General features: G+C 48.1%; 1 protein-coding gene across 1 annotated transcript in view; it reads left to right on the plus strand.

Annotated features, from left to right (window-relative positions):
- Positions 1-5,044: 5,044 nt before the first annotated feature.
- Positions 5,045-22,646, plus strand: part of LOC127056031 (vitamin D3 hydroxylase-associated protein-like) — a 28,457-nt gene continuing 10,855 nt past the window's right edge. Inside the window, 11 exon segments of the mRNA XM_050963671.1 lie at positions 5,045-5,121; positions 5,736-5,855; positions 6,297-6,525; positions 8,179-8,292; positions 9,790-9,933; positions 11,257-11,390; positions 11,700-11,906; positions 12,631-12,671; positions 13,449-13,573; positions 13,873-13,998; positions 15,137-15,234. Of these exon segments, the coding sequence (XP_050819628.1) occupies positions 5,045-5,121; positions 5,736-5,855; positions 6,297-6,525; positions 8,179-8,292; positions 9,790-9,933; positions 11,257-11,390; positions 11,700-11,906; positions 12,631-12,671; positions 13,449-13,573; positions 13,873-13,998; positions 15,137-15,234 (1,415 nt within the window).

A 22,646-nucleotide genomic window follows, 5' to 3' on the forward strand; every position in this document is an offset into this window, starting at 1 on the left:
CCTGCCCCGCGCCCACTACCCGGAGGAGCGCTGGCCGGACCTGCCCCGCGCCCACTACCCGGAGGAGCGCTGGCCGGACCTGCCCCGCGCCCACTACCCAGAGGAGCGCTGGCCGGACCTGCCCCGCGCCCACTACCCAGAGGAGCGCTGGCTGGACTTGCCTCAGACCCGGTACCCGGAGGAACGTCGGCCTGACCTGCCGTGTGCCCGATACCCTGAGGAGTGGCCTGAGCTTCCCCACGACCGGTACCCGGAGGAGCCCATGGTCTGGGACCCCCCAGACGACGCTGGCAAGGACCAGGTACCCAGAGAGCGGGAGGTTGGAAGTAGCCCGGGGATAGCCGACCCTGGTTTGGCTCCTGAAGAGCCCGAACCCATGTCAGTGTGTTGCGGCCAGGATCCCCACTGACCACAGCGGGTCTTGACTGCTGCTAGGGCCCCGGGCTGGAACACAGTGGAGTGGGAGGGCCTGCGTTCCCCTGCCACCCGTAACCGAGTGGCAGACTCCCCCTCTTCCCGCCTATTGCCACTGCTCTGCCCTGACCCAAAGGGCCAGAGCTAATTAGACTTGTGTTTGGTGCCCCGCCCGGACCAAGGGCTGGGCCCCTTTGACTTTGCCACTGCTCTGTCCTGAGCCAGAGGGCCAGAGCTAACTAGACTTGTGTTTGGTGCCCCGCCCGAGCCAAGGGCCCGGGCTGATATTGTGTTTGCTCAGCCCCTGCTAGAGGCCTGAGCCTGAACTGTTACTGCCCACCCTGTCCAAGGGCTGTGGCTTATTTACTTTGAGAGCCCCGACCCCGGCTAGAGGGCTGGGGCTCTACCTTGTTTGCAGACCCTGTACCCTCTCAACACCTGCGGAGGGGCTAAGCCTACCCGGACTACAGCGTGCTAGGAGGCGCCCTGGCTCCCCGCCGCGCCTGAGAGGGAAGAGCCCCGACACGACCGGCTTACAGTCAGATACTTTATTATTTCTCAAGCAATTGCAGTTGAGGGAGGGAGTGCCCTAGGACACAGGCTCGCCTCAGTTCCGGACAGGTGGCTCAACAGATAAACAATTACAGCAGCATTTATACTTTTGTCTCAGACAATAATAATCAGCAGCTGCTGATTAACAGATAGTTAAGGGTTAATGTCTCTTTTACCTGTAAAGGGTTAAGAAGCTCTGTAAACCTGGCTGACACTTGACCAGAGGACCAATAAAGGGACAAGATACTTTCAAATCTTGGTGGAGGGAAGTCTTTGTTTGTGCTCTTTGTGGTGGTGGTGTTCGCTCTCGGGACTGAGAGGGACGGGACGTCAATCCAGGCTCTCCAAATCTTTCTGAATCAGTCTCTCATGTTTCAAACTTGTAAGTAGGTAGCCAGGCAAGGTGTGTTAGTCTTATGTTTGTTTTCTCAACTTGTAAATGTTTCTTTTTGCTGGAAGGATTTTACCTCTGTTTGCTGTAACTTTGAACCTAAGGCTAGGTGGGGCCCCTCTAGGCTATATGAATCTGATTACCTTGTAAAGCATTTTCCATCCTGATTTTACAGAGATAATTTTTACCTTTTCTTTCTTTAATTAGAAGCTTTCTTTTTAAGAACCTGATTGATTTTTCCTTGTGTTAAGATCCAAGGGGATTGGATCTGGACTCATCAGGCATTGGTGGGGGGGGGGGAAAGAGGGGGATGGTAAATTTCTCCTTGTTTTAAGATCCAAGGGGTTTGGATCTGTGTTCACCAGGGAATTGGTGAAGTCCCTCAAGGCAACCCAGGGAGGGGACAAAGTTTTGGGGAAACAGAGTGTCCCAGACACTGGAATTCTGGGTTGTGGCAGTATATACCAGATCTAAGCTAGTAGTTAGGCTTAGAAGTGTCCAGGCAGGTCCCCACAACAGGACCCTAAAGTTCAGGGTGAAGAAAGAAACCTTGACAACTGCATTTTGTTTATACATAGGTCATCCTAAATCTTGTTCTTCTCACTTAACACGAAATGTAGATTGGAGTCTCTTATCTACACAAGGTCAAAACAACTTCTCTCACAGTTCTCACACAGCCTCACACAATCCTCGCTTCTACGTATCTTGCGTCATTGGGGTTACAGTTAGCCTAACGCTTGCTATCAGAGACTGTCATGCATTAAGATCCCCTACAAATCCCTGTCAGTTCTTTCTGTACTTCCACAGTGGTGCTGCTATGAATCTGGAGTAACTCCTCTGATTTCAGTGGAGTTTCTCCAGGTTTAAGCTTGAGAAACAAAGGACTTGATGTAAACCCATGGCAAGCTAAGGAAAACTGTTCTCTGGATCTGAGACACGTTTTTTTGGGGGGCAGGGGATGTTTGGACTTTTTGCATTGGGCTGTGATTGTGGAATTTGCTGTGAAGTTTTCAAAAAGTTGAATTCTGTGGTGGTTTTAACATGGCGAGAATACTTTGCACAGCCCTACTGCCCTCTGCTGGTCAAAACGTTGGGGGCGAAAGGAGAGAAATTACCTATATAACTATTGATCTCTGATGATATTAATCAAGATCTTCTTAGGCAGCTATTGAGTTTTGGGTGCCCAGCTTGAGACACTTTAAAGATCCTGATTCACAGATAGGGCCAAGCATCCACCCTCTGAAAATCAGGCCACCTTATGGCACCTAAATTGGGTTCCCAGAAATGTAGGCGCCCATGAGCAGAAGTTGTTTTTGAAACTCTTGGCCTGGTGATTCTAGCGCCACGTCCTAGAGTGGAAATCCATGGCTGTTGAGTACGCTTGGGGCCTTCACGCAGCCGCAGGCGGCTTCTCTCAGACGTGTGCCCCGCGATGGCTGGGCTAAAGACGAGCAGCTGCCAGGAGAGAATCAGGGCAATTGGCAACAAAAACATAGGCTGTCTCTTCACTGCGCAGTTAGCCCACGTGAGCAGCCCCCTGGTCTGAGCACATGGCTTAGCCTAGCCCTGGTGTGAGCAGACCGCAGCGAAGTCTCACCTGCGTTTCTGTGCCCTCATGGTTTCTGCATTAACCCCCAGGAGACTGAGGGGGGCACGTTCCTTGGTTCTTTGGGCTGAAATGCTCCGAGTCTTTCCCAGTCCACTGTGTGACTTGCAAGAGAACTCATCTGTCCTCAGGAGTCCTTGTGGGAAGGCTCTGGCAGACTATCAGCATTGGAGTGGCTTAGCCTGCGTCCTCACTGCAAACGGGGCGCATTCCAGCATGAGTGAAAGCAGAGCCCGGGCTACCTCTATGCCAGGCTAGCTCAGCGGGGCTGAGAGCACCTCCGACCCGATCAGGGCTCAGTGTGCCAGGAGGCTGAGGGGGGCTTCTCTGATCAGCTGCTTTCCCCAGTGCCCAGGGGCAGAGCAATCAGGGCTAGGCTGCGTCAGAAAGCAGGCAAAGTTCTTTCCCCTTCCCCTCCGGAGCTGACAGCTTTCTCGCTGCGGGGAGCAAAACTGATGGTGGGCAGAACAGACATGAGGCTAGAACTGATAGGATGTCTTGGGGCACAGGATTGATTCTGGGGAGTTGAGTTCTAAGCAAGAGGATGGACACATCTGGGGCTGGTGATAGACCCCCCCCCCCCCCACCCCTCTCGACACTTTTTTCTCAGACCTCTGTAAGCACCAAAACCCAGGTCTGAAGTTTTCGTGTATGGAAGATGGGGGGAAGGGTTGGGCTAGAACCCGGATAGGAGGCCAGGTTAACGGTGTAGTGGAGACACACCGAGAGAGGCAAAAAGAAAAAAACCCAAAACCGCTTGTAGAGATCGGCGGGTTAAACTCGATTTCATTGTAGCCAGGGTAAGAGAAAACATCTACTCCTGCTGTAACCTTTAGTTAGTGAGGTTAGTTACTATATTAATTATTGCTAGTGGTGGGTCTAAGCCATGCAGTTCAGAGCTGGATTTTGAGCACCTTAAGCTCAGGGTAGGTCAGAGGTCTGTCCATTATATAAAGTGGAAGGACTGCCCAGTGGTTAGGACACCAAACGTAAGACTTGGGAGCCTCGATTCAATTCCCTGCTCAGCCAGAGACTTCTCATGTGACCCTGAGTAAGTCAATCACTCTATGCCTCAGTTTCCCATCTGTGCAATGGGGATAACACCCCAGTCCAGCTTCACAGGGGTGTTGAGGATAAAAGTATGTGAGGGAAAATATGATGGGCGTACAACTTTGGCCAGGCTTTTAGGCCTAAACTTTGGATAAACTTGTTTCTAGGCTGTGTTGAACTTTGGTTCAGCTTGTCTCTGTGTATAAGGGGCAGAGAGGAGGTCACTGACCACAAAAGAACAGACAATGAGTAACAGGGGGGACCTAGTGAGCGAGATGCTTGTTTTTGCTTTTGTCCTATATTCATTTTGCAATGTATTCCAAATAAGGTAATTAACATGGAAGTATGTGTAATTTGTCTGTGGTTTTAATCTCCATAAGCTAGCTAAAATTTAAGGAGGCCAGAGCAGCTTGCCGCCTTGCATGGCGCCATGCTGACTCTCCTTGCATATATGCTCGTATAAAATAAAGGAGCCTCAGGCTATCTGATCCAAAATCAACCGTGTGGTCAATTTTCCACAACAAGTAGGAGAGTGTGAAGTGCTCTGATCCCACAGTGATGGGGTACAGATAAGCGCCTTTGAGAAGGGTCAATCGTGGAAGTTATAGGGGGAGGGAAAAGGGTTTTCCCTCTCAACCCATCCTGTGCCCAAAGCTCTGGGATTTTAGATGGGCCCCATCTCGACCTCTCTCTTTTTTTGATTATGAGCTGGTTACAATGATTGCTGTGTTCTGGATCTCTCTCTTTGTGACAACCACAGAGTCCGATGGAGATGTCGTTCAGCTTGCCCCAGGGGGAGTGACGCTGCTCTGCGGGGAAAACGGTTCTCTTTGCCCTGTGTCCATGGCTTGGGAAAGCCGGGGAAGCTGGGACATGTGTGAGGGTGCTGTTTGATAATGATTCATGCTGGTCTCTGGATCTGGCACTAGCCTGGTGTGCCTGTCCGGAGAGTTTTGATTGCATCTGTCTAGGGTGCTCCAGGCAAGGAGGCCACTTCTAAGTCACCGAATCACTTCCATGTAAGGGTCAGTATGAGACCGTGCCAGAGCCAGTGGCCTTACCAGCCCTGGGCCAGTCTCCTGGACAGCCCCCAACCTGGCTTGATAAGGTGGGTCAGGACCCACGTACACTTGGGAGAACCCAGGGGACAAGAGGAGGGAGGGTGAGGTTGAGGGGCTGGAAGGAGAACAGCAGGGCCTATAGCCAGCTCGGGATGGGTCCCAAGACGACCCAGGCTGCAGTGTTTAAAGCACCGCCTGGGAGAAAAAAACCCTGACTGGCTGCTTTCCTCCCTAGCCCTCCTGGGGATGAGCAACCAAGCAGGGCTGCTGCAAGAGACAAGCAGAGGGAGGAGGGAACAGAAGGAGGCCAGCGGCTCATCACTCCTCTGTGCTTCCCAGGAATGCCTGGCAGGGGGAGAGGGGACCCCGCTGCTGCCCCCACCCTCAAGGGGGGGAATGAAGAACTCCAGGAGGAGCCGAAGTGGGGTATGGGGGTAGAGTTGAGGGGGGGACAGGGTTGACTTGGGGGTTGGGTGCAGAATTAACTGGGCCGGGGAACAGGCAGACATGGGCGTGCTGCTTTCTCTCAGGCCCCTCTAGTCACTGCTGGCCTGGCTAGGAGAACGTGAATTGGTTTGGTTCTGTCCATTAGATAGGGTGAAATAAATGCGGAGAGTTGATATGTTTTCAAAACCCTTTTTTCTCTGATGCTTTGTTCCAGCCACTCAGTAAAAACACTTTGCTGCAAGAAGGTGGAGGGTCGCTATATCGTGGGCCCCAGGTCCCTGAAGGGAGGAAACGCAGGGGCCCAAACCCAGCTGGACCTGCAGAGGGATAAGTGGTTGGTATGCAAGGCAGTGTGCCAGGGTCCTGGTCGGAGAGTAGAAGAATTTGGGGGGAATCTCATGAGACAGGGTCAGGCAAGAGGCTGATCCGTGGAAAGGAGGCGCTCAGAGAGACCAAACCAGGGACATGAGTGCTGCTTGTCTCAGGCCCGTGAGGCTCTCATTGGTTCCTGCTGACGTTCAACATCCCATTCCAAACGGGACGGCCTCTTGGCCTTCTCAGAGGAGAAATGAAGTCCCCACTTGGCTATCGCTGACGGGGCAAAGGTTCACTGCCAGAGTCCAGGGTTTAGGATGCCCAGCTCTGGAGTTCTACGCTCTCCTGTTTCAGATCTGGTCTCTAGCTGACTGCGCGCTGCAGACAGTTAAGTAGCACCAGCCTTCACCTGTCCTTTCCTGCTAATGCGCCCAAGCCCAGCGTATCAGCAGGCGTGAAGGTTGGGAGACAGTCCCGCTATGGTCCAGGCAGATTGGAGGCTCCTCCTGCCTGAGGGTGAGGTCGATCCTCACGCCGTGGTAGCCCTGCTCTGCGGCTCAGCCGTAGCGGTGCTGGTGTGGCAACGGGTGGGGCAGAGACAGATCCAGAAGAAGATGGACCAGGCAAGGAGGACTCAGGATCTCAGTCTAGAACGAATGGAAGAGGTGGCTCGGCGGTTTAAACAGCAGGTAACTTTTACTTTCTGGCTGGGGGTGGATTTGCGTTGCCTTAAGCAAGTGGGTCGAGATTGTTCATTCCCTAAACGATCATTTGGGGCAAGATCATGCTGAGCAGCGGCCCACCTCAAGGGGGAACTCCTTTCCATATACAGTGATGTACCCCCTTTATCAGGTGCCCTCAGTGCCTCCTTTCCCTTTGGAGAGCCATGGGCCCTTGGTGTAACGCCCACGCAAAGGGACTTTATTTCTGCTTAACTCTTGCATACAAATGAGCAGATACTGCTGCAGTGTGTATCTAGCTCTTAGATTGTAAGGTCCTTGGAGCAGAGGTGGTATAAACTGACAGTTATTGCTAGTTGCAAATTGGGGGCAGAACAATGTGAATGTTTTTAATTCTTTTTCCAACCAAATAATCCCTTTTGAAAATGGTGACTGTGTCTCAGCTGAAAAATCAAGGCACTATAGACAAGGATAAGGCCATACAGAAAAGTAATGCAAGTATGTCACACAGCTCAAAACACTGAGGTTGCTGCAGCTCCTTGGACAAAGAGGTAATTAGTGGGTTTTCTGAATGAGACGGCGCTGTATTATTGACAGGAACTTGGCTGTCAGTGCATTCCCTGCTCCTGCATGGTCTGTTGCATTGCAAGGCTACCTCTTTAAAGTGACTACATGTATCTAACGAAGTAGGTATTCACCTATGAAAGCTCATGCTCCAAAACCTCTGTTAGTCTATAAGGTGCCACAGGATTCTTTGCTGCTTTTACAGATCCAGACTAAGACGGCTACCCCTCTGATTCTTTAAAGTGAACATCCTGACAGCCTTGACTGGGATGATTTAGTTGGGGATTGGTCCTGCTTTGAGCAGGGGGTTGGACTAGATGACTTCCTGAGGGCCCTTCCAGCCCTGATATTCTGTGATTCTATGAGCTTTAAAAATCCCCTGTTGGAGGTGATTAGCAGAGATAGGCAGAAATCATCCAGCAGTGATCGCTGATCAAAAATGGCAAAACAATTTCATAGGGAAACTGCTGCAAAATTGGCTTTCACAAGACTGAAAATCGAACTCTTTTCTGACTAGTTTCTTACAAAATGTGGTGTGATTCTTCTGTTTTTACTAAAAGTCTTTCTTTGGGTCACTTTGTAAATCATGATTGGAATTTGTAAAATAAAATTTCCGCAGCTATTTCCCACTCCCCTAATTTGCCCCAACCCAGCTCTCTCGATTATCTTACTAACGTATTTTGGCAGACAACCTGCTCGAGTACTCTCGCTGAAATCAACCAAATGTTGTTGTTTTTCAATAAGTCTCTGCTTTGTCCCCTAATGCAACCAGAAGATAAGCTCCAATGCTGTAAGGAGCTTCCCCTCGGCGGACTCGCACAGAGTCCAGGAGAATGGATTCTGCCATGTTGGCTGGGGATATATCTATGGAGGAGGAGTGTGGATTAGGAAGGAGGAGGCAGAGCATGAATAAATCATCGCCAAGAGTTTTTAATACTCCTGGATGGTGTTTATAAGCTCACTCAGGGAGCCAAGCTCATCCCTGTTGTAATTCTCTGCAGGCTTCAGTAGAGTTACTCCTGGAGTGTAATTGCTCCATTGTTTGTAGTATCTTTTCTGTAAACCTTCCCTGTGTAACAATGCATCTCCACCTTGCAGAACCCAGGGATACAGGCTGGTCACATCCTCTCCCTGCCACTTGTGGAGCTGGCTGAGAAACTGAAGGAAGGTTCCCTCTCTCCAGAGAGCGTCCTCTATACGTACATAGATCGGGTGAGTCCAAGAAGATGTACTGGCCCTATAAAGTTAGGAGGGGAAGCCTCTGTGTTTCTGCTCAGCAAGCTGGGTAATGTAGTCTTGGGTGGAAAGAGAGGGGAATTACCACAGCGATGCTCAGATATTCCGGTAATGAGGGGCAGTATGAAGCTCTAGGAAATTGCATGGAGCGCACTGGAATTTTTAGCAGTAGAGAATGGGCACTGCACATATTCTCTTAGGTGGGGTGTTTTCTACGTCAGTCTCTTCTGCAAAGTGAGCCGTAAAGGTAACATCGTCAGTAGACCTGCTCAGGAATTTTTTCAACGAAAGGTTTTTTTTCCATCGGAAAATGCTGATTGGTGGAAATAGAAGGTTTTGGTGGGAAAAGGTTGGTTTGGATGAATTTTTTGACTTGAAAATGTTTCAGTTGGCCAAATAGATATTTCAATATTTTCTAAATGAAGAATTCTGGTTTCCCAGTTTGAAATGGCTTTTTGTTTTCAAAATATAAGCTAATTGCAGTTTAAAAAACTAAGAAAGGGTTGAAATCTAAATAAAATGTTGCAATTGACCCCAATCACTTTTTTTCCTTTGGATTTTCAGTTCATGAAAATTTCAACTTTGTTCCATTTAGGATGAGAGAAAATTTTATGGGACAGGAAAATCATTCCCCACCCACTGCTTGTCATTGGAAGTGGGGATAAAGCCCAGAGCTTCTGAATCTAAATTTGTGTGAGCCACTTTGCATGAGCTAAAATCTCTTTTAGCTCCTCTTACCCAAGCCTGTAGAAGACTCATCATTTATGCATGTCCCAGCGCACCACACAAGCGTGAGCTATACTTTCCAGGTGCCTTCTGGGAAGTTGGGTATCTTGGTGGAGTGGAGGGGATTTGGTAAGGAGAGATGTAGTCTGGTACCTCTAGCTCACCTGTTGGAATTTGGCCCAGACTCATAGGACTTCAGTATTGCCAAGTCACGAGTTAAGTGCTAAAAATCAAGATTGGCTGCCTTAAAAATCCTAAGAATTAAATAAACACTGGAGTTCGTTTTATTTGCCTTCTGGTATCTGAGCTGTTCAGATTGACATGCTGAAGCTTTTCTCTGCAACCACCAGGCACTATTTTTTAAAAATGAAAGTTGAGAGTCTCAAGTCATCACATGATTCCAGGAGCTGGGACTTTAAAAAAAAAAAACATCCTGTACGTTGCAAGAGTTGGCAACATTGGAGGCCAAAAGTCATCACCATCTTAATAGCTGTTTGGTGAGCTATGTCAGATGAATAGGACAAGTGCTCAGAGCACAAAATTGTCCTAACAACTGATCACAACGAGCATATTTCTTAGCAGTCTCTATAGAAAGGCCAAGGACTGAATCTAAAGTCTTAAAAATGAAGCCCTGAAGGTTTGGCAAGGTCTCTTTTCAACCTCAAATATACTGTCTTTATTCATTGTTATATCCCCTTTCCTTCTCGGTGTGTTTGCCTTGCCGCTTTTCTCCGTGTCCACGGAAAGGCCTTGGAGGTGACCCAGGAGGTGAACTGTGTGACAGATTTTATGCAAGGCTGTGAGGAGCAATTGTGGGAAGTGCAAAGGAAGAAGGAGAGAGGGTTACTATATGGAATTCCCGTCAGCATCAAGAATCACATTGGCTGCAAGGTGGGCACGGTATTTTCTATAAACTGCTGGTCTGTTGACTACCTTGTACTGTTCTAAGTAAGCAGAGGTATTCATAAAAACCTGGGAGTTTAGACTTTTGAAAGAGGTATTTTATCTCAAACAAGTCACCCTACAAATTTCAGACTAAAGACAGATAATAAGTAGGGCTGTCCATTAATCACTGTTAATTCACATGATGAATTCAAAAAAATTAATCATTGTTAAAAAGATTAAGCGCACTGTTAAACAGTAGAATACCAATTGAAATGTATTAAATATTTTGGTTATTTTCTACATTTTCAAATATATCAATTTCAATTACAACCCAGAATACAAAGTGTAGAGTGTTCACCTTATATTATTTTTTATTACAAAGATTGGCACGGTAAAAATGATAAACAAAAGAAATAGTATTTTTCAATTCACCTCACACAAATACTGTAGTGCAATCTCTTTATCGTGAAAGTGCAACTTACAAATGTAGGGTTTCTTTGTTTTATTTTTTAGTGTAGTTATGTAACAATGTAAAACATTAGAGCCTACAAGTCCACTCAGTCCTACTTCTTGTTCAGCCAATCACTAAGAAAAACAAGTTTGTTTACTTTTATGGGAGATAATGCTGCCCACTTCTTAATTACAGTGTCACCTGAAAGTGAGAAAAGGCATTCGCATGGCACTGTTGTAGCTGGAGTCACAAGATATTTACATGCCAGATGTGCTAAAGATTCATATGCCTCTCCGTGCTTTGGCCACCGTGCCAGAGGACATGCTTCCGTGCTGATGACACTCGTTAAAAAAATGTCTAGCCCTTTCCAAAGGAAGGGAAGTTTAACTTAAATGTTCGATTGATTCCCACCACCATGTGACCTAATTTATAGCAGCAAAGAGATGGGCCATATGCATGGGACCTGTGGACATAGCTTGCTTTACAATGCACTCTGCAATAAGACACCCACGGCTGGCCCATGTCTGCGGCTGACACCTGTGGCTGGCCCATGTTCACAGGACTCAGGCTGTGCAGCTATAAAATTGCACGGTAGGTGCCTGGGGAGGAAGGTGGATGCTATCTGGTTACCTTCTCAGGTCCATTTTGTTCAGTTCTGATGATGCTTGGTGGCTGAGTGAGGAGACCACTTTCCTCCGGCTGCCACAGAGCAGCTTTTCCTTGTGACAAAGAGCCTCAGAATTAAAGAATAGGAGGGTCTTCTATTTTCTTTTTACCAACGGGGCTGACATGTCTCGTTCCTGGGAGGGGAAATCTATCAGCTCCCAACCACACCAGCCCAGTATGTCTAATGAGTTCTGTTTCCCACTCCCCTAAAGGGTCACGTCTCCAGCGGTGGCTTGGTGCAATTTCTCGGCAGAGCGGAGGAAGAGGACAGCGTGATAGTCCAGGTTTTGAAGAGGCAGGGGGCGATTCCATTTGTGAAAACCAATGTCCCGCAGAGCATGATAAAGTAATAGCTTGTTCTCTGTATTACAGCTGTCCCTGCCCCCCCAGCCCATGCTTCCCTCTGTCGTCTCGTTAAAGAAATTGGGCAAGTGAGGGGTTGACTTGGCTTTCTTCTCCCGGTCAGCGCTTCTCCTGCAGAATCCATTCCTCCCACCTCCAGCGCAGGAGAAAAGTTACCTGCCCTCCTGCTTCTTGTCACCACGCCACCTTCGCTTCCCTCCTTCAGTCCAGTATCATCAGCAAACCTTTCCTCCTGCTGTGTTTGCGGAGATAGAAATAATTAACAGCCAACCCACTCCTTTCCTCTCTCCAGCTATGACTGCAGCAACTTGATCTATGGCCAGACGGTGAATCCGCTGAACCACAAGAAAAGCCCCGGCGGCTCCTCCGGAGGGGAGGGGGCGCTGATTGCCGGAGGAGGGTCCATCCTGGGCTTTGGGACAGATGTCGCTGGAAGCATCCGCCTGCCATCGAGCTTCTGCGGGCTGTGCGGGCTCAAACCGACTGGCAACAGGCTGAGGTACGCTCTGAAGTAGAAAACGACCATGTGACCACTAGTGAAATCTGTTTTACTAGTCAGTGGAGCCAGGCATCGGGTGTCCCCAAGGCACGGTTGTGCCCTGCATAACCATTGTGTTGTGGCTGCTTCCCTGCCCAGAGGCAACAAGCACTGATGCCTACATGCTAACTTGGGAATAACGGAGTCTGGGAAGTTGCTCCATTCATGGCAGCCTGACAGGTCGGGCTGCTAGAAATTGATTTTGAGCCTCCTAGTCTCTCGGCCTGGATGGTATTTTGTATTTCCTAATTTTCAGAGGGTTACGTTTAGTCACCCTTCCCATTCTGGAAGGGTACAAGGCATCACTGAGCAATTGTAGCTCTTTGTTCATTAAATCTTGGGGCGTTGACTAGAGACAAGCATTCACCTGCCCTTTTCGAAGGGCGTGGACTATCCTTTGCAGAGGACACTTAGATTATATCCACGAGGGAAGACATAGGCCAATTTATCCTGTACCTATCTTTGGAGCCATTTACCTCAGCTCTGTCCTCCCACGCTGCTGCTGCTTTAATGAGACCCTTTGCTATAGACCAGATACAGTGCAGTGCATGTTGGTAACACACGTACCAAGTAGCACCCGTAGTCCGTTTCAGTAGTAAGTGCGGTATCTACCACTCAGGCAGAGATATTTCCTCCAAATACAGTTAACTGTTGCTAATTTTCTCCTATTTTATATATTTCATAGTACCCATGGTTTCGCCAGTCCTATAGCCGGCATGAAATCAGGTGAGTCCGTCCAGATTAGAAAATAAAGCCTGGTTACCTGGGGGATAACATTTGGATGCTAGTTAAAGACATGGTTGGTTGATGACAAGTTCTGAGCAGGGAAAATTGGAAGAGGTGGTTAGTCAGATCCTAGCCCCTGCTACAGCCCTTTGTGCTGTCACCTTCCATTTTTATTAGTGGTGAGTAAGTATTTTAAGAAATATGACACTGTCCCTTTAAATTTCACACTTCATGCTGTATAGAAGAGGATCTTGACTGGCCTGATTCTTCTGATGACTAAGCACAAGGTGTCTGCTATGTCCAGCTGTCTCTGGGTGCAGCGCAGAGGGGTGTGTTGCTGGGGAGCTGAGTAATGGGATTCTGATTCTCTGCCTGGCCTGGCCCCAGATACAGGTTAGAGCAGCCTGGGGGCTGCCCTAACCTGTGCCAGCTGGCGTGGGGTCCCAAAGGCCAGTTGCAGATTGCCACAGCAGGTTGTACTCTGGCCACCCCTCTGGTCTGGGGAATGGCAAGTGGGGAAGGATAGGGACTGGCTTGGAGGTCTCCTCCCTGCTTGGTATCCCCAACAGGGAGATTACAGACACGGTCTGCTCCTTTTACTCTGCCTGCTGCAAAGGAAACAGAGAGTAGGATCGAGGATCTGGCCCCAAGCGTTTGGCCCGCCATGCCCTGTGTTGTTGAACAGCCTTCCCCATATGAGCCAAGAGATGGACTATGTAAAGGGGCACCTCTGCATTCCACCTTCAGTGATGGGCGTCCTTGCATTTGTGGTTGCAGTTACAGGAACGGTCGGGCCAATGGCGAGGGACGTGGACAGCCTGGCTCTGTGCACGAGAGCACTCCTGTGTGATGACATGTTCTGCCTGGACCCCACCGTGCCACCCCTGCCCTTCAATGAGGAGGTAACAGAGTCAGACTGCTCCTCAGTGAGGGAACCTCCGTGTGACACGGCGCTGTGGATTAAAACATCCTAGTCTTTTTGCAAACCTGTGATCTGTATTATGGAAATAGCCCCACTGAACCAACTGTGGGCCCGCCATCTTAGAACATGGCTTACTGTTGGACAGAACCTCAATTCGCCCACAACTGAACCACCTAGCAATGACCACTGTCCAAGACAGGATACTGAACTAGATGGACCTCGGGTCTGACCCAGTCTGGCCATTCCCCCATTCCTAAGCGAAAGCTCCTCTGCTTCCAGGTGTACTCCAGTTCAGTCTCTCTTCGGATCGGGTATTACGACGGAGACGGCTATTTCCAGCCCTCGCCCAGCATGAGACGGGCTGTCTAGGAAATCAAAAAGCTTCTCCAGGAGGCAGGGCATACGGTATGTTTCTTGCGCTGAGCGCTGGCCTGAGGGCCAGGGATTGTCAGAGTTCTAATCCCAGCAGTAACATAAAACATGACGCATGTGTATTTCGATAGCACATAGGAGCCCCAGGCAGAAACCGGCCCTGTTGTGCTAGGTGCTGCACAAACACCAAACAGTAAACAGACCCTGACCCAAAGAGCGTATCACCTAAATAGACAAGAAAGAGACAACCTGGAGGGAGGGGTAGAACATACAAGTTAGCGGGAACAATGTGATGGCAGCAAAAGTCCTGTTAATTCCACAGGATTTTTTCAGGGAGGTGGATTTACTTAGGAGGTGATCAGTTAAATAGAAAGAAGGGAAGGGAAGGGGATGAGGCTGGGGAGAAAAGCGTTAGAGGGTCAGGTGGCTTTGGACAAATCAGGTACTTCCCTGACCCATTCATCTGTCAAATGGAGATAATGCCTATTCACTAACCTGTTGTGAAGATTAGAAAGTGAAAAGCTTCATTCAATAGTCTTTGTTCCCAGCCATCACTGTCTCACTAGCCTCGCGGGCCCACTGTTCTGACTTTGACATCTTAAAACATCATCAAGTGGAAATTCTTTCCATACCTGCAACCATGGCTCGGGGCTTCCAAACTGCCGTGGGTGCCAGTTCCCCGTAATATTGCTTATGCTTGTGTCCCAATGAATATCAAGACATCTGAACCTCCGTGGGTCCCTGGTCTCTCAGTCCCTTAATCCAGCTCATGTTTGCCAGGCAAAAGGGCAGTTCTCTTCAGAGGGCATAAATCAGAGGTTGGGGCAAGTTTTCATATCATCAGGGAGACCCAGGTTAATGAGAGTTTGAACCTGGGACAATCAGTACCAAAGCCCCTCTACCACTTGAGTAAAGGAGGAATTTCATTAGCTACCGGAAGCAGTAGGCTATTCTCCACTCTGGACCAGCCACTAGTGGGGGCAGTGACACACACTTGGCAGATGTGTTCCAACATTAGTATTTAGGGAAAATGCATCTGCGCACCCACAGCTAATCTGAATCTGGAACAAGAGGAGAGCCCCTTTTTTTGCTTCTCTAGCAAGGTTTCCACAAACGTATATTTTTGTCCAATGTCTTTGCCCCCTCTTGAGCCATGATGCTTTTCATGCAGCTGGTCCCCTTCACCCCCCCTCGGATTGATTACATGGTGGATGAGCTTTTCACCAGAGGCCTCTTTTCTGATGGAGCTGCAAATCTGTTGGACAAATTGTAAGTAAATCCCGTCATCTTTGAACAGGGCTGGAGGCCGATTGCTGTGGCTCAATGGGTCATGCAGGCAAGGGGGAATCAGGAGGAATCAGCAGACAGGTTCCTTCTGCAAGAAGGCCAGGTTTGATTAGCCTGGAATTAACATGGAGGATGGGTTGTCTCTGCGTGTTCTGTTGTCCTGCTGAGACTCTTCTGAGGAATGTTATTAAGAAACTAAGATTGTGCTTTCCCAGTCCTGTCATAAACAGATAGCTAAGGGTTAATGTCTCTTTCACCTGAAGCACCTGACCAGAGGACCAATCAGGAAACCGGATTTTTTCAACTTTGGGTGGAGGGAACTGAGTGTTTTTGTCTTTGTTTTTTTTCTTTTGTCTGCCTGCCTGCTTTCTCTGAGCTTTGGAGAAGTAGTTCTATTTTCTAGTCTTCTGTTTCCAAGTGTAAGAACAAAGAGATCAGATAGTAAGTTATATGGTTTCTTTTCTTTGGTATTTGCATGAATATAAGTGCTGGAGTGCTTTAATTTGTATTCTTTTGGAATAAGGCTGTTTATTCAATATTCTTTTAAGCAATTGACCCTGTGTTGTATTATCTCAATACAGAGAGAACATTTGTACTTATTTTTCTTTCTTTTTATATAAAGCTTTCTTTTAAGACCTGTTGGAGTTTTTCTTTACTTCAGGGAAATTAAGTCTGTACTCACCAGGGAATTGGTGGGAGGAAGAAATCAAGGGGAGATTTGTGTGTTGGATTGCTAGCCTGACCTTGCATTCCCTCTGGGGGAATAGGAAAGTACTTTTTGTTTCCAGGACTGGGAACAGAGAGGGAGATTCACTCTGTTTGGATTCACAGAGCTTGTGTCTGTATATCTCTCCAGGAGCACCTGGAGGGGGGAAGGGAAAAAGGATTATTTCCCTTTGTTGTGAGACTCAAGGGATTTGGGTCTTGGGGTCCCCAGGGAAGGTTTTTCAGAGGGACCAGAGTGCCCCAAAACACTCTAATTTTTTGGGTGGTGGCAGCAGGTACCAGGTCCAAGCTGGTAACTAAGCTTGGAGGTTTTCATGCTAACCCCCATATTTTGGACGCTAAGGTCCAAATCTGGGACTAAGGTTATTACATGGTGGCAGCGGTGGGATATAGACAGAACCCAGAAGCCAGTAGAAATATTATATTTTTCTTTTCTCTGCTAAGGGCTTTTTAGCAGAGAGAAGCAGTTGGTTTTAAAAGGGAACCAGAGAGAATTTTTTTTTCTGCTCTCTCTCGCAGTTTGTGGCTTGCATGTTAAGCGAGAAGCCATTAAGAACCTGTTAAGGGTCTTTTGTCATGCAATAGCCCTCCCATTAGGGGGCAAGTACCAGCACTTATATGCATGCAAATAAAGTGGTTTTTCTGGTTTTCCCTTCATTGAACATTAGCTAGAGAGAGAAAGGGAAAAAAGCACTGTTGCTAGGCAGACTTCAGGAGGCAACAGAAAACCTGCAGTTCAGAAGATAAACACCGGAGGGCACCCCAACACAAGAAAACAGGAACCATGACTTCTAAGGCAAAAATTGGCGCCGAAGAACAAATCAAAGAAGCTGAACACAGGCGACAGATGGAGATGAAAGAAAAGGAAGAAAGCATGAAACTGGCAGCCTTCCAAAGAGAACAGGCAGCCCAAGAGGCAGCACACAAAAGAAAACTAGAAGAAGAAGAGAGAGCCTACCGAAGGAAACAAGCAGAAGAAAAGTTGGCCCACCACCAAGAAATGAAAAAACACCAAAAAAAATGGAAAAACAACAAAAAGAAATGGAAAAACAACAAAAAGAGAATGAAGAGAAGGAAAAACAGAAAAAACATGAACTGAAGTTGGTAAAAGCTGGGCTGCATGTGCCAGCCAACCCTAACAACCCGGCGCCAAATATTGCTCCACAGCACAGGAAATTTCCCACCTACAAGGCAGGTGATGACACCGAGGCCTTCTTGGAAAATTTTGAAAGAGCCTGTCTTGGGTACAGCATTCCCAAAGACCAGTACATGGTAGAATTAAGGTCACAGCTCAGTGGACCTTTAGCAGAGGTGGCAGCTGAAATGCCTAAGCACCAAATGAATGACTATAAACTTTTTCTAACCAAGGCCAGATACAGGATGGGGATAACCCCAGATCATGCCCGTCGGCGCTTCAGAACCCAAAAGTGGAAACCAGAGGTGTCATTTCCCAAACACACCTACTACATTGCAAAAAACTATGAGGCCTGGCTAACAGAAAACAACATTCAAACCTTGGAAGAACTGAACCTCCTCATACAAATGGAGCAGTTCTTGGATGGTGTTCCTGAAGACATCACACGGTACATACAAGATGGAAACCCCAAAAATATCGCTGAGGCGGGGGAAATTGGAGCCAAATGGATGGAACTGGCAAAAAGCAAGAAAGCTACTGTCAAGGGAAACGATTACCCCAGGGGGCACACAGACCATAAACCCTACAACCGAGGACAGCCAAAGACCCCACATACCACCCAAGTAAAGCCACAGATACCCTACCCTTCAACCTCACCAGTCTCCAGTAACTCACCTCGGCCCAGTGACCCATCAGATGGAAGATGCTTTAAGTGTAATGAACTGGGACATATCAAGGCCAAGTGTCCCAAGAACACCATGCGAGTGCAATTCATTACACCACCATCACACCAAAGATCCCCAGGCCCGGATGCCTCTCAAATACCCTTGGAGCGAAGGGAAAATTTGAGAGTGGGCGAAAAGAAGGTTACTGCGTGGAGAGACACGGGGGCACAAGTGTCAGCTATCCACCAATCCTTCGTTGACCCCAAATTCATCAACCCAAAGGCCAAAGTTACAATTTACCCCTTCATGTCACAAGCTGTAGACTTGCCTACAGCTCAACTGCCTGTCCAGTACAAAGGCTGGTCAGGAATGTGGACTTTTGCAGTCTATGACAATTATCCTATCCCCATGCTACTGGGGGAAGACTTGGCCAACCAGGTGAGGCGGGCCAAGAGAGTGGGAATGGTTACACGTAGCCAAACCAGGCAAGCTTCCAGACCCATTCCTGTTCCTGAACCGTCCACAGAGGCCCCGTCTGTGTTACCAGAGACCCAGACAGAGGTAGTGGACCCAGATTCCATGCCTACCACTGAAACAGCCACAGCATCTCCAGTCCCAGGCCCGGAACTGGAACAGCAACCAGCACCAGCAAGTGCAACCCCATCTTCAAACTCAACGCCAGAGGGCGCCAGCGAGCCAGAACTGGCAGAAGCAAAAGACAACCATACCCAAAAGGCTCAGCCAGAGCCTAAAATACCCTCAGGTGCACCAGCGAAAAGCGGTTCACCAGCAACGGAAACAACCCCATCACCTACAGCGCTTCCAGAGGGACCAAGCCCAAGTCCACAGTCTGAGGAAGAACTGGTGACCCCAGCCTCAAGGGAACAGTTCCAGACTGAGCAGGAAGCAGATGACAGCCTTCAGAAAGCTTGGGCGGCGGCACGGAGCACCCCACCGCCTCTCAGCTCTTCTAATCGATCCCGGTTTGTTATAGACCAAGGACTTTTATACAAGGAAATTCTTTCTGGTGGACACCGGGAAGAATGGCAGCCGCAAAAACAGTTGGTGGTTCCAACTAAGTACCGGGAGAAGCTCTTAAGCTTAGCCCATGATCATCCCAGTGGCCATGCTGGGGTGAACAAAACCAAGGACCGGTTGGGGAAGTCCTTCCACTGGGAGGGGATGGGCAAGGATGTTGCCAAGTATGTCCGGTCTTGTGAGGTATGCCAAAGAGTGGGAAAGCCTCAAGACCAGGTCAAGGCCCCTCTCCAGCCACTCCCCATAATTGAGGTCCCATTTCAGCGAGTAGCTGTGAATATTCTGGGTCCTTTCCCAAAAAAGACGTCCAGAGGAAAGCAGTACGTACTGACTTTAGTGGACTTTGCTACCCGATGGCCGGAAGCAGTAGCTCTAGGCAACACCAGGGCTAACACTGTGTGCCTGGCCCTAACAGACATCTTTGCCAGGGTAGGTTGGCCCTCCGACATCCTTACAGATTCAGGGTCTAATTTCCTGGCAGGGACCATGGAAAAACTGTGGGAAACTCATGGGGTGAATCACTTGGTTGCCACCCCATACCACCATCAAACCAATGGCCTGGTGGAAAGGTTCAATGGAACTTTGGGGGCCATGATACGAAAATTCATCAACGAATTCTCCAATAATTGGGACCTAGTGTTGCAGCAGTTGCTGTTTGCCTACAGGGCTGTACCACATCCAGTTTAGGGTTTTCACCATTTAAACTTGTGTATGGTCACGAGGTTAAGGGGCCATTACAGTTGGTGAAGCAGCAATGGAAGGGGTTTACGCCTTCTCCAGGAACTAACATTCTGGACTTTGTAAGCAACCTACAAAGCACCCTCCGACAATCTTTAGCCCTTGCTAAAGAGAACCTAAAGGATGCTCAAGAAGAGCAAAAGGCCTGGTATGACAGACATGCCAGAGATCGGTCCTTCAAGGTAGGAGACCAGGTTATGGTCTTGAAGGCGCAACAGGCCCATAAAATGGAAGCATCATGGAAAGGGCCCTTCACGGTCCAAGAGCGCCTGGGAGCTGTAAACTACCTCATAGCATTTCCCAATTCCTCACTACAGCCTACAGTGTACCATGTTAATTCTCTCAAGCCTTTCTATTCCAGAGACTTACAGGTTTGTCAGTTTACAGTCCAGGGAGAGGATGCTGAGTGGCCTAACGGTGTCTACTACGACGGGAAAAAAAACGGTGGCGTGGAAGAGGTGAACCTCTCAACCACTCTGGAACGTCTGCAGCGGCAGCAAATCAAGGAGCTGTGCACCAGCTTCGCCCCATTGTTCTCAGCCACCCCAGGACGGACTGAACGGGCATACCACTGATACAGGTAATGCTCACCCAATCAGAACCCCACCCTACCGAGTGTCTCCTCATGCCCAAGCTGCTATAGAACGGGAGATCCAGAACATGCTACAAATGGGTATAATCCGCCCATCTACCAGTGCATGGGCATCTCCAGTGGTTCTGGTACCCAAACCCAATGGGGAAATACGCTTTTGCGTGAACTACCGTAAGCTAAATGCTGTAGCTCGTCCGAACAACTATCCAATGCCACGTACCGATGAGCTATTGAAAAAGTTGGGACGTGCCCAGTTCATCTCTACAATAGACTTAACCAAGGGGTACTGGCAAGTACCGCTAAATGAACCTGCCAAGAAGAGGTCAGCATTCGTCACCCATGCGGGGGTGTATAAATTCAATGTCCTTCCTTTCGGCCTTCGAAATGCACCCGCCACCTTCCAGAGGCTGGTAGATGGTCTACTAGCTGGACTGAAAAAATTTGCAGTTGCCTACCTCGATGATGTGGCCATTTTTTCAGACTCCTGGCCCAAACACCTACTACACCTGGAAAAGGTCTTTGAGCGCATCAGGCAGGCAGGACTAACTGTTAAGGCCAAAAAGTGTCAAATAGGCCAAAACAGAGTGACTTACCTGGGGCACCAGGTGGGTCGAGGAACCATAAACCCCCTACAGGCCAAGGTAGATGCTATCCAAAAGTGGCCTGTCCCACGGTCCAAGAAGCAGGTCCAATCCTTCTTAGGCTTGGCCGGATACTACAGGCGATTTGTACCACACTACAGCCAAATCGCTGCCCCACTGACCGACCTGACCAAAAAGACCCAGCCAAATGCAGTTAAGTGGACTGATGAGTGTCAAAAGGCCTTTACCCAACTTAAGGCAACGCTCATGTCGGACCCTGTGCTCAGGGCCCCGGATTTTAACAAGCCATTCCTAGTAACCACAGATGCATCTGAGCGTGGTATAGGAGCAGTGCTCATGCAGAAAGCAACAGATCACAACTTCCATCCTGTCGTGTTTCTCAGCAAGAAACTGTCTGAGAGGGAAAGTCACTGGTCAGTCAGTAAAAAGGAATGCTATGCCATTGTGTACGCCCTGGAAAAGCTACGCCCATATGTTTGGGACGGCGGTTCCAACTACAAACTGACCATGCTGCACTAAAGTGGCTTCATACTGCCAAGGGGAACAAGAAGAAACTTCTTCGTTGGAGTTTAGCTCTCCAAGATTTTAATTTTGAAATTCAACACATCACAGGAGCTTCTAATAAAGTTGCTGATGCACTCTCCCGTGAAAGTTTCCCAGAATTCAGTAGTTAAAAAGTGTTCTTAAAATGTAGAAGTCTGTTAGTTATATACTTAGGAGTATATGTAAAGGTGTATGTGTTGTATTAATCTGTTTATTTTCAAGTTCTAGAAGAAAATCGCCGCCAGTGAGCTTCCCCACTGTCTGCAATTTGGGGGGCGTGTCATAAACAGATAGCTAAGGGTTAATGTCTCTTTCACCTGAAGCACCTGACCAGAGGACCAATCAGGAAACCGGATTTTTTCAACTTTGGGTGGAGGGAACTGAGTGTTTTTGTCTTTGTTTTTTTTTCTTTTGTCTGCCTGCCTGCTTTCTCTGAGCTTTGGAGAAGTAGTTCTATTTTCTAGTCTTCTGTTTCCAAGTGTAAGAACAAAGAGATCAGATAGTAAGTTATATGGTTTCTTTTCTTTGGTATTTGCATGAATATAAGTGCTGGAGTGCTTTAATTTGTATTCTTTTGGAATAAGGCTGTTTATTCAATATTCTTTTAAGCAATTGACCCTGTGTTGTATTATCTCAATACAGAGAGAACATTTGTACTTATTTTTCTTTCTTTTTATATAAAGCTTTCTTTTAAGACCTGTTGGAGTTTTTCTTTACTTCAGGGAAATTAAGTCTGTACTCACCAGGGAATTGGTGGGAGGAAGAAATCAAGGGGAGATTTGTGTGTTGGATTGCTAGCCTGACCTTGCATTCCCTCTGGGGGAATAGGAAAGTACTTTTTGTTTCCAGGACTGGGAACAGAGAGGGAGATTCACTCTGTTTGAATTCACAAAGCTTGTGTCTGTATATCTCTCCAGGAGCACCTGGAGGGGGGAAGGGAAAAAGGATTATTTCCCTTTGTTGTGAGACTCAAGGGATTTGGGTCTTGGGGTCCCCAGGGAAGGTTTTTTCAGAGGGACCAGAGTGCCCCAAAACACTCTAATTTTTTGGGTGGTGGCAGCAGGTACCAGGTCCAAGCTGGTAACTAAGCTTGGAGGTTTTCATGCTAACCCCCATATTTTGGACGCTAAGGTCCAGTTTACAGGATGCTAAACAGAGTAAGCTCCATTGGTCCCATTATTCTCACTTCTAGTGGGTGCTGAGTTTCCATTGTCTAGGCCAGGGGTCAGCAACCTTTCAGAAGTGGTGTACCGAGTCTTCATTTATTCATTCTAATTTAAGGTTTCACATGCCGGTAATACATTTAAACATTTTTAGAAGGTCTCTTTCTATACGTCTGTAATATATAACTAAAC

The sequence above is a fragment of the Gopherus flavomarginatus genome, chromosome 7 (genome assembly GCF_025201925.1).
Source record: "Gopherus flavomarginatus isolate rGopFla2 chromosome 7, rGopFla2.mat.asm, whole genome shotgun sequence".
NCBI lineage: Eukaryota > Metazoa > Chordata > Testudines > Testudinidae > Gopherus > Gopherus flavomarginatus.